General features: G+C 42.6%; 2 protein-coding genes across 2 annotated transcripts; both read right to left on the bottom strand.

The window, feature by feature from the left end:
- Nucleotides 1-2,034: 2,034 nt before the first annotated feature.
- Nucleotides 2,035-6,759, bottom strand: si:ch211-244c8.4 (mucin-2). The gene has a single exon (XM_034139745.1). The coding sequence runs from the start codon at nucleotides 6,615-6,617 to the stop codon at nucleotides 2,931-2,933; it is 3,687 nt and encodes a 1,228-aa protein (XP_033995636.1). The 5' UTR covers nucleotides 6,618-6,759; the 3' UTR covers nucleotides 2,035-2,930.
- A 1,154-nt stretch (nucleotides 6,760-7,913) lies between these two features.
- Nucleotides 7,914-12,026, bottom strand: LOC117490512 (organic solute transporter subunit alpha-like). The gene is made up of 8 exons (XM_034140272.1): nucleotides 11,817-12,026; nucleotides 11,403-11,554; nucleotides 11,203-11,276; nucleotides 10,349-10,507; nucleotides 10,048-10,159; nucleotides 9,813-9,959; nucleotides 9,034-9,139; nucleotides 7,914-8,939 (listed from the first exon to the last, which is right to left on the bottom strand). Exons 1-8 carry the CDS (start codon nucleotides 11,890-11,892, stop codon nucleotides 8,776-8,778), a joined length of 990 nt encoding a protein of 329 aa, XP_033996163.1. The 5' UTR covers nucleotides 11,893-12,026; the 3' UTR covers nucleotides 7,914-8,775.
- Between the last annotated feature and the right edge of the window lie 259 nt (nucleotides 12,027-12,285).

Below are 12,285 nucleotides of genomic sequence, written 5' to 3'. Positions count from 1 at the left end.
TTTTTAAATCTCAACATGGTAAAACGATGTGTTATCCCATGGATATTGAGTCCCATGTTATTATTTTCACGCTGTTAAGTAGTGTATCATCGAGGTAATCTATGGCCTTATTTTATAGATCTGAACAATGCCCCTGTAGTGAAGCTCAACCAGATCCTTAAACCTTTCATTTGTTTAATAATACCCGCGATAACAGGCAATACCACCATGACACTTTTGGTTAATTCCTTACCTTCCAGTATATCTGAATCATTTCTAAAATGTTTTAGAAACTTAAAAAATAAAATGTTCTATGAATGTTATCTTTAGCATCCTATTAGCAAAAAAAAGTTCACTGTGTGTCTGGTTCAGCTCAGGTCAATGCACAACCAGCAAAGTTTGGAAGTGAATTAATAATCAGTATAAAATGTGTCTCAACATTACAGTGAGCTATTAACATCTTAATTGTTATAATTCAGTATTATAATAAAAAATGGTATATGGTGTAAAACGGGTTTTATTAGCATGTATACTGTGAGTGTGCTCATTAAGGCACTCATGTTTTAAACTCCTCCTCTTGACACCCGCAGCCTTTCATTGGCTGACCTAGTGGGGTTGCCATGGAAACGCAGAATGAAGCATGCTAAATTAGGTTCTAAAGAGGCACACCGTCTCTCCAGAGGCGGAAGACACAAACACATGCAGACCATAGAAAGCCATAGTGGCCTCAGTGCATTATGGGTGTTTGTGTTACATATTTAGGGCAATGGGGGCTGGCATTATACACAAACAACCTATATACAGACAAAGCTTATGCAATATTGTTTAAAAGATTATTCCAACATGGTCCCTGGTTGAATCTACCTCAAGGCTGTTGTCACTATCACTTATAAGCATGAAAGAGTAAATACTGGGAAATCATGTGAATAGAGGTGGACAAAAGGCAGCATTCACTGCTTGTTTCAGATTTCTTCACAAAACATATTCATAGGCAGTTTCTCTGTAATGGAGAGCATGCTGTTAATTATCACGCTGTGTCACAATGTGAGCCCTCATAACAAGCCTGATTGTAAATCTACATGCTGTTAAAACCCTTTTTTAAATTCCTAATCGCAGGTGTTACAAAAAAGGCAAACCTGTGTAGTGTCAGAGCCTCAGGGGGAAACTGTTCTTTTCTCAGAAGAAGGTTTACCATCTGTGACCAGTATCAGCACCTGATGTGGTGAAATCCTCGTGTTATTCTAGGCCACAGGATGGTCCTCTCTTCTCAGCTTGCAGCCTCTGGCTTGCTGAAGTACACAGAGGTCTTTTTGTGTCACCTCCACATTTTTTTTGTAAGAAATTCACCCTTTGTCCTTTACGCCTTATTCCTAACACCAGGCGCCTCTAAACATTACCCCATGACTCAAATCAACTTCCCATCTTTAACCTGAGGTTTTACTCTCACCAATAGTAGCACTTTTGCTTATCAACATGTTTTTCCCACATTTCTTGTGCAACATTAAAGAAGGCCCCTTTTTTTTTTTGACAGCCTTTTCTGTTCAAATAACCATCAGCATTCCTTCTACTATTCAATGACTAACTGACTGGTACTAAATGACCAAATCAAATTATCCACTCAGTCATTATGCAGCACATTCATTGGGTGCATTTCGCACTAAGAATAGCAATCACACACATTCCCGAACCCTTTTCCTGATAATAAGGTATGCATGTTAAGCGGTTTCCCTTGCAGCTGATTGGCCGGTCTCTACTGACATTCATGTGCTAGCTTCTCAGGTCAGTGAGCTTTCAGTGTGGATGATGTTGTAATGATGTTTCTATGAGCCCAGGCTGTAGTAAGATGTTGAGCCATCCGTGAAAATGTCAAATGTGTATTAGATCTTTTTACTATGATCCTACTCTTCTTCACTTCCTTCCACATATAAGGATCACAACATTTCTTAAAACACAGCTGATGAATCATTTACGATGTACCACATTTCTGCAAACTTATAACACAATATGAAACATGCCGGATAAAATCCACAACTTAAACAGATCTCATTTTGCGAAGTATATTCATATTGTTTTATTGATTAAATAGGAAACAGAACAACATAGATGAGACTATAGACAGATATATTGATCTCATCCGAGTATAAGTGGGATAAGGATAAGGACCAGTGCCAGTGAGATCTCATCTCCGCATCCTCTCTGTTTCACTCAAACGTCCACAGTGCCATTCATAATAGCTGCTGTCCACTGTCCACTTCACTGGGAGGAAGGTTAGTTCCAATTCTCCCTCAAAACCAGTCCGTCCCATAGTTCACAGTGAGATCTGATCATGTTACATATGAGCAGTCGACACAGGCAATGTACATTTCAACATCATGTGCAAAGATTAATGGCACGTTTTTATGCTACATACATCCAGAGATTGGTGTGGAATGTAAATTTGGTCGTTGCATTACTGTATAGAGCTCTTGCTGTTCTTCTTCTGACATAAATAAAAAATAAAGGGACTGGTTATTATCAAAGAGATTTGCTGGAAAGAAAGACAAAGAGTTGACGGTTTCTACAAAAAGTGGGAGTAACAAAAGTTAAAAGCATTGTAGAAAATATTAATTCTGAGTCGGAAAAGCACCCTTGTGTGTGTGTGTGTCTATGTTCCCAGAAGTCTTGCTTATCCTTAGTCAACAATGCTGCTGTGTGTCCAGGTGTGACCCTGAACCTTTCCTGAGAGCGTGTCCAGTTGGCTCAGCACCAAAGAGCCAGGATTGTTGCTTCGGCTCCTTGTGGAGATATTTTGTGCTTGAGTGCTGTCAGCCTCTTGACTCTGGTACTATCGCAGTGAAGCCAAGAATCACAGTCTAGAAATCTGAAAAAAAGTGTGGTTGTGTAGTTATATAGAGGAGAAAAGTCGCAGTCAAAGCCATAATCTGTATCGTTGATTGATGCAGTCCATTGTTTTATTTTCTTATCTGGGTGCTTCCACATGCAGCTGCAGGTTTATTACCGGCCCTGCGGACAGGAACCTTGGACACGGGTATCTTGGTACGATAGGGTTCTTTCGCCTGAGGGATTTGTGAGGCAGCGTGAGGCGGAGCGCCATGTTTCACAGGGATCTTTGAGTCACGCGGTAAACTGGTGAGGACCTTCGGTTGGGGAAGCTGCTGACTCTCCTCCTGGGTGTTTTTTGAGGTGGGCTCATCAGCCTCAACATTACAGATCTTATCTTTGATCCCGGCATCATGTGAGTTGAAATGAGGCCTCTCTTTTTCGAGAACAGGAGTAGGTGGGTCCCTACTTGCTTCCTCATCATCGTGTTGACTGTCCCGGACAGGTATCCTGCCTGCTCTGCCCCCTCCAACAACAGGGATTTTACTCAGTCCTGATGCCTTTGGTTGAGGTATCCTCCTTTCCCTGGGCTGGCCCTGGAGTTCTTCTGTTTTTGACAGCATGGTCTGAGGACCTGTGCTACTTGGACTAGTCAGTCCACCATCGACTGATGCCCGTCCACTTGCTCGCATCTTAGCAGAAGCTGGGGCCTCACCAGGGGTCGAAGAAGGAGAAGTGACAGGGCTATGGGCAGGGGTTGGGGCAGGAGGGGGTTTGGGTTGAGAAACTGGGATCTGAGCAGAATGGGGTTTTAATACAGAAACTGGGATTTGTACAGGGGCAGAACGTTCAGTAGATACATCAACTGGGATCCGAGCAGGGGCAGGAGGGGGTTTAGATACAGAAACTGGGATTTGTACAGGGGCAGAACGTTCAGTAGATACATCAACTGGCATCCGAGCAGGGGCAGGAGGGGGTTTAGATACAGAAACTGGGGTTTGTACAGGGGCAGAACGTTCAGTAGATACATCAACTGGGATCCGAGCAGGGGCAGGAGGGGGTTTTGATACAGAAACTGGGGTTTGTACAGGGGCAGAACGTTCAGTAGATACATCAACTGGCATCCGAGCAGGGGCAGGAGGGGGTTTTGATACAGAAACTGGGGTTTGTACAGGGGCAGGAGGGGGTTTTGATACAGAAACTGGGGTTTGTACAGGGGCAGAACGTTCAGTAGATACATCAACTGGGATCCGAGCAGGGGCAGGAGGGGGTTTAGATACAGAAACTGGGGTTTGTACAGGGGCAGAACGTTCAGTAGATACATCAACTGGCATCCGAGCAGGGGCAGGAGGGGGTTTTGATACAGAAACTGGGGTTTGTACAGGGGCAGAACGTTCAGTAGATACATCAACTGGCATCCGAGCAGGGGCAGGAGGGGGTTTTGATACTGAAACTGGGGTTTGTACAGGGGCAGAACGTTCAGTAGATACATCAACTGGCATCCGAGCAGGGGCAGGAGGGGGTTTTGATACTGAAACTGGGGTTTGTACAGGGGCAGGAGGGGGTTTTGATACATAAAGTGGGGTTTCAGCAGGGGCAGGAGGGTATTTAGATTGAGAAACTTGCATTGGAGTAGGAGTAGGTGAATCTTTAGGTGCGGAAATTGGGATTTGAGCAGGAGCAGGTGGGGCTTTAGGTTGAGGGACTGGGATCTGAACTGGAGGAGGAGGTGCTGGAGAGGCTGTAAAAACAGCATGAGGAGCAGGGGTTGGGGTTGGTGTTGGAGCAGGGGCCATCTTATCTAAAGTGACTGGTGCATAAGGGGGTTTAGTCAGGGGAGGAATCTTATCTAAAGAAGTTGATGATGGAGTTGGGACAGACACAGGGCTGGGTTGGGTTTTAGTAACAGCAGTCAGGTTAGAGGAAGGAAGGATATCTGGAACTTTTGCAAGGGAAGGAGGGGCCTTATTTAAATCCAGTGGGCTACAGTTGAGAGTAGGCTTGGAAGTGGGTGCAGATACCAAGCCGGGGGTCGTAGTTGATGTGGGAACCGTTGTCACCTTGGGGGGCATAACCAGTTTGGGTTTGGGAGTAACAGCACAAGCTGGTGAGATTATCACTGGGGCTTTAGCTTCTCCTGCAGCTGAACTGAGGGAAGGTTTGTAGGAAGTGAAAGTTTTCAGGTTCAAACTACTAACTGTATCCAATTTAGCAGGTGGAGGTTGGGTAAAAACAACAGGGGTGGGAGGGCTATGGGTTACTGGGGGAGGTTTAGCTGATGCAGGGGTTGGAGTAGCTACAGTCAAAGGTGTACTTACTGAAGCAATAGTTTGAGGAGGAGGTGTAATCTCTGATGCGAATTTGCTCGCCGTGAACGTAAGATTTGGACCGATTGAGGGAGCCTTGGCTACGGTAGCCGGTGTGTTCGGAGGAGCTGTTGTAGAATTAGAGGTGGTGCTCAGTGTGGATTTAATTGCCGCTGAAGGTTGAGATATTTTAGGAGCCGAAAAGCTTGTCAATGTTACAGGGGGAGTTGAGGATTTTGTTGCGATTGGAGTTGATGTAATTTTAATGCTAGCATAAGTGGCAGAGGCTGGAGTAGAGTCCGAGTTTAATGTGACTGAGTTAGTTGTCAAAGTGGAAGCTTTGGTCAACGTTGTGATGATTGAGCTCGGCCTGGAAACGGGAGAAGAGGTCGTAGCTCTCGTAGCTGTCTTTGTCCCAGGGGTGAAGGACTGGGTGAAGGATTGGGTGAAGGATTGGGTGAAGGCTGTTGTGGGGACGGCTACGGGATAGGGTTTTGCCGTAGCAGCAGTGCTAATGGAGGCCAGTGGTCGTGACATGGTGGGTTTGGAGAAGATGGACGATGGCGTGACTTCAGTCCAAGCGGCAGTGATGGGACTGCTGGCTCTTCCCCACTCTGCCTCCACATCAGCCATCATGTCTCCACCCCCTGATATTGAGTCAAAGGTCAGGAGAGAGGAGATGTCTGCAAGCAGGCAGCTGAGGCTGTTATCACCGGGTACCAAGGGTGGGTCAGAAGTGGGTAAAGTTGGCACATGCTCGTTAGTTCTACTCACATTTCCCGCTGTCGCCTGAGGAGTTGTGGTCTCTGATGGGGACGTGTCTGCACTGTCCTGTGTTGTTAAACTCTTGCTCGCCTCCCAGCTCTCAGTCTTTGGGCTCTCCAGAGAGCGCGGCTGGCATTTTGGGGTGAGGGTCATGTCCTCTTTGATGATTTCCACACTGCTGGCGCGGGACAACATGAGAAGTGGGCTCGGAGGTGCTTCCTCCTTCTCCTCTTTATCTTTTGACCTGAACTTAACATTGTTAAAGAGACCCTTCAGCCCTCGCCGTTGCCTGCCCACAGGCTGGGACACAGTTTGGACTCGACGGTCCCCTACTCCTCTCCGGCCGCCCCTCAGCAACGACAGGAAGCTGAGGGACTTGGCTGAACTGGTTGAAGAAATGGAGGCGCGAAATGGAGCAGCAGCCATAACGCCATATTCTCCAAGCTGCTCCTCCTCTGACGGCTCCCTCTCTCCTTGACTCAGCTCCTGTCCCCTTTCCTTGTCCAGCCCCTGCTCTGAATCTGGTGCAGCGTTCTCCGATACTCCATCTATGGTTTTGCTTGTGTTAACAGGTGACTTGTTGTTTCCATCCCCTTTGCTTCGAATAGAAAAGATGTTCCCTGGCTTGCGTTTACCAAACAGCTTGAATCCTTTTCTGATTTTTCCACTCGCCTGGGATTCACAAGGCGGGGGGTCCATGTTCTCCGTTTGTACATCCATCTTCTCTCTGTTTCCCCCGTTCTCCATATCCTATAGTCACTTCCTGCAGTTATTATTCCCCAGCCAGTGGAGAGAGCATTGATGTCCAGACGTTATATCTTTCCTCTTCTGTAGGCTTGCTTTACCTCCGTTGCTCTCAGTGTTTTTCTATATCGGTTGTCTGTATCCCTCCCTCTGTCTATCTCTCCCACCCAGCCCTTTCTCCTCTATTTCTCCCTTGAAAGCCCCTCCCCTTTGCCTCGTTTTTGTCTGGCTGCTCTCCCTTGTTGCCATAGCAACTGAGGAGCTAAGCAGCTTTCGTCAGCAATGCAGGGCCAGGGGCTGTCATCAACCCACCCTGAACGCAGCTTCCCCTTCTTCTCTGTCTGATGACTCTGTTTACATAACACCAAAGACAAATGCTCCATTAATAGGGTCTTGGCTTGATGCGAACATCTCATTCAGATTAAGGCAATGTACCTTCAAATGCAGCCTATTCATCTTTTATTGGAACAGTTCTGCTTTTATTTTGAAAACTGGTCTGATTCATATCTGGTGTGTCGCAGCAATCTACAGTAAGTCACTCAAGATGGTTGAAGAATTTAGAAAATGTTAGAAAATTATACATTTATAAAAAGCAATGCAGTTTTATAGTTTAATAACAAATATTTATAATAAGGGTAACCATTCATCCGATTTAAATTTGGGAAATTATTAAACTTTAAGTGGACAATATTTTCCTCTTTGGATCTATCCCTTATGCTGCATATGACTTCAAAAAGCATGGTTTAAAACCTATTAGATAACAAATATAACACAAAAACAAATGCAATGCATCCACGAAGGGATACTGTTGTTTTGGTTGTACAAAATACTGATTAATCAAATTAATTCAATCATTAAAAGTGATCAATCTTGTGTGGGGGGTGGGGTGACCTTTTAACAACCTTAACAGAGTAAACTGCGGTCCTGAAGACAATCACACATTTGAGAGTTATTAATGAAATGTAAGTGAATGACACGATTCAGGGAAATAACATTTGATTTAACTAAATTGTATATTATAGTTGTCTTTCTTATTGTTTAGTTTTGCCAATAATATTATGTCTAAATGTGTTTTTGAACAGGTTTTTTTTAGATGACAGCATTTGGTAAAAGTTCAAAAGAGATTTATGAAAAACATGCTCAAGTAATTATTTCCTACACATTTTTTGTTGATTGATGTGATACAAATGTTTGGGAAGATTTGCAAGAAGGCAACAAAGAACATATCACTTAAGGAGTAAGTCGTAATTAAGCAAATACCTAAAAAGACATTGGGTATCCGGTTTGTTTGATGTTTTTAGACAGTTTATTGGATGTTGGGCTTGGTACAAACATTCTTGAATTATTGAATTATTCCTTCTAAAATAAGTAACTGACTAAACCTGTTAGTTCTGGTTGAACTGAAAGAAATAATAAATATTAATCATGTGAGTCAACTTTTTTGGTTGGACGAGCATGGCCTCTTGTGGTTGCTTATGAAACAACACAGTTTGGCTGTAGGCGGATGTTGGGTGTACACTGAGTCTGAAAATAAAGCTGCTGTCTCATCCGTCTGTGTCTCAAGTAGGTCTGAGTAAGTGGGTCAGCAATCTTTGAAGAAATCTGGCTGTTTTCCCCAGATTGCGTAAAGACAAAAACATTTTACTCTGTACACTGGGAACAGAAGAGAAAATAGATCCTTTTTATCAAATATATCCTCAGTACAATACATTCAACCTGAGCCCTTTCATGACAAAAACATATCCATCTTTATTTACTGTACACTTTAGTACAAAAACACAAAGCATCAGATATCATTTTAGGACTCATTTCAGCATCCACACATTGACCAAAGTCACCATTATTGGATGGCCATATCTCTCTGTATGTTTCTCACACACTAAGTTTTACTAGACAAATGTAAAAATGATGTTCTCCCGTTCACAAATATTGATAAACCTTTTGTCCACGTTTTTTACTATACATACATCAAATATTGAAAAAACTACACTTTCAACAGTTAATATATTTTTTTCTATCATGGAATGAGGTAAACAAGTTATATCCAAATAATATTATATAACACTAAAGTTTGGGATATTTGATTATCTCTCAATTTAGAGGATTTGACACATCATTAAGAGCAGTGTTGACTTCCACTCTTACATCACTGTCTCCTTTTTTAGACATCATGCTCCACGAGGGCAGTCTGCAGGGCGACTTTAGCGTTGTGGTTGTTGTCATGTGCCTCCTCTGAGGGAAGTGCGTCATACGTACGACGGTACAGTCTCTGATTGATCAGAGTGAGGATGAACATCTCCATGATCATCATCTGCTGACTTAGCACTGCACAACAGAGAGGGAAAGAGACATAAACAGGGTGTCAGATGGATTATTTGACTACACACATGAGCAGCTGACTTTCAGAGAGGTTTCTTACTGGAGCCACGAGCTTGAGAAGAGAAGGGAGGGGCGCAGGCGATGGTGCCATTCAATGCCAGGATGTTAATGATTGATGTCTGCAGCTGACTCAGTACGAGTACGAGCTGATGAGAAAACCAAGACTTGATTAGTTACATACTCTATGCAGTGCATCATATGTCAATATCTAGTTTTCTAGCAAAAGTTTTGTATTATGACCCCAAACAAACGCAACTCAAGCCAAGGAGATTGGTGTGAAAACTCTGTGCGACACTCATTTGTACTGCTTTCGTTTTTATAAACTGAGACTCCTGACTTTTAAGCTTTGATGATCTGTCGGTATAACACAGACTTGTATTGATGGTTACCCCCGATTTGCAAAACTGTGAAACCTCTCACGAGATGCGCCATGGTGTATCCTCCTAACCTTACCATCCGAGGCCAATCCTAACCTTAAAGGCCTTGAAGAAACAACAGGGAAAAGCGAAATACTCACAGGCAAATATAATATGAGTAGGAATTGTATTGTGAAAGGTAAGACTACTGAACCTGAGTGTTGTAGTGTAAAAAAAGACGGGTTATCAACCAAGGGTTTCCTTCAAGTCAGAACCTATCATGATCTTTTGAGTCTAACCTCAACCATCTGGCTAGAGATTTGCAACAGAGAGATTACACCCTAGATGTTTCACTTTCTGTTTTGCTTTCCTGATAAGGATGCATATACTGTTTTTCACCAAGGCTTTTGCTAGAAAGAACATTGAGAATAGTGTACTTTAAGTGTTGGTTGTATTGACTCACCTGGTAGATGGCATACTTGGGTACCAAGTTGATGCTGCGTAGATGGCTGTTAACGTTCATGAAGATGATGGCAACGGGCCAAAGGGATGTGATAGTGAGAATGCCAATGAACGGGTTAATCCAAATGGCTGTACCAGTAATCTCTAACTGAAAAAGAAGCAAAACAAATGCTTTGTTCATGTCAAGTTCACTTAATATCCAGCGCAGTGAGATATGACACTTATCAAACCCTTACATCAGAGAGATCAAAGTTGCCGTTTGTCCACAAGACTATGGAGAGGATGGAGAGCACCGTCTTTAGGATTGCATACTGAAGAGCTCCCAACTTCAGGAAGAATAACAATCGCCTGAATGATCCCATACAAAGAAATATACTCATTAGAAATGTTCACAATGTGCAGTCAATAGAGAGAATGAATGAATATAAATAAGAGCATGATTAAATTGCCTAAAAATCTCTATATAAACAGTAAAAGATCACAGGTTTCAATTGCTGAAGGCAGAATGGTAGTATTTGTGTAGGCGGGTATAAATACCGTGACATGTGCACGCGGGGTAGACAGGCGCAGCAGCAGCAGCACGGGCCTGTGTTGACCCGAAAGGTCTCCGTGGAAAATCTCTGCAGAAAATCATTGGTGCCGCCCAACTCCTCGATCATCAGAACCAAGACCTTATACACCACGACTGCAAAATAACTACACAGATAAAGAGAAGTGATTCTTAAAAAGAAAACACTTCAGGTACATGGACTTTTCTTTCACAGTTTGTTAAATTTGACTTGAGTGGTTTCAGCAAGAAAGCCATATGCCAATTGTTTTAATTGATTACAAAGAAGAGAACTTGTTTTCTGACAGTGAGTACAAATGGGAAACACATGCTGTACTGTACGTTCTGTGCTTAAATCTCGTAAATCAGAAAACACATAAAATGCAGGCTATAACTAAAGGTGGCAAGAGCCTATAAAATGTTCCTGTGTTTTATTGAAGTTGAGCACGTGCAGGTTAGTGATGAGGCATTCTGGGTGTGTGTAATGATTCAACACGTGGTTAAAACATCCTCCCATGTTCTTTAGCTTATTCATACCAGGGGTGCACGTTTGCCGGGGAGTTTTAAAGGCAGAAAGGTGTTGATTTGAATAAAGATATATTGATTAAAACATAGTAAAGAAAGATGTGGATTTCAAAAAAGGATATCTGAGTTCACAAAGTGAGAACTAGCTTCCGGTCAGAGCGATGCGATAGCAGACAACTGATCATTTGATATGTTTAAAGTAAGAGTCTAAGAGAGGACTTCTGTAAATATCCTACTATATCATATTTCCGCTGTTAAAAAACTTTACGGTGTGAGAAAATACTTTTCCCTGGGTACTAATTTAGCTGGTGAAACGTACCAGTTAGAGGTCATATCTGTGATCATGACTGCCTTCGGGATCCACATCCCAAAACAAGACATTGTGGCAATGACCTAAAAAAAAAGAGCAATTCATTAATGGGCATACTTTAGGATTCTATGAGGTTAATAATGATTTGTTTCACATATTGGTATAAGAAATAGCACAATATATAAAAATAAAAAAACCCAAATGCTTACTGGTGCAGCACCACTTATCCACATGAGGGTGGTCTTCTTGGGGTAGGGCAGATTTTTATAAATATAAGCGCACTGCTCCAGGTACAGCAGCAGGGATACGCAGGCCATGAAGGTGAGCATGAGGTACAGGCAGAAATCAAACACATCTAGCTCTGATTTAAAAACAGAAAGGGAACCAGATTAGTATTCATACGTCGCAATGCTATTTGTGTGAAATAATCAGCACAATACTTGGGTTAAAAGAAAATTGTGTCACATTTTAGGAAGAGAGGCAAATAAAACAAGAACACATTTAAATGATATGTCTCATTCAAGACAGCTTCACACACGAGTGAGTTGTTTTCGTCATTAGCTCAGATTAGTTGATAAGGAAACATTATCAGCAAGCAGGATATGGTAATATAGGCCACTTACGCTTTATCACGTCAATAGCCAGCGGGGGATCTTGTAAACAAGCTGGATCAATGGTGATGTTGAGAGCTTCATCCATGGCTGATATTCTTCTTGAAAAATTCACTAATAGTTTAAAAATGTAACCTCACCTTCTCTCCTTGAGGAAGTCTCTTCAATAGTTACTTTAATTATCTGCTTCCTTTGCATTGCAGTGTCTGCCGGTGTTTTCAAGTGGGAGGTTCAAATGCAAGTGTACTTTATCCTTTAGGAGACTTCTAAGGAGTAAAAGGGGAATGACACTTGACAAGTTTATGGGAAAACCTCAGAAGGTAATCATTGATTATTCATTCACAGACTTTAAGTTGTCAATGTAATAAAGAAAAAGGTAAGATTCGAAAGGGTGGGACCCATTAAGTATGAGGAGGGATGAACTTTGACAGGGTGTGTTGTTTCTCACCAAATTAATTAGTAGTTTACATTAGTTTGTAAT

This window comes from Trematomus bernacchii, unplaced genomic scaffold, assembly GCF_902827165.1.
Source record: "Trematomus bernacchii unplaced genomic scaffold, fTreBer1.1, whole genome shotgun sequence".
Taxonomy (NCBI): Eukaryota; Metazoa; Chordata; class Actinopteri; order Perciformes; family Nototheniidae; genus Trematomus; species Trematomus bernacchii.
This window is presented reverse-complemented; position numbering and strand designations above follow the sequence as displayed.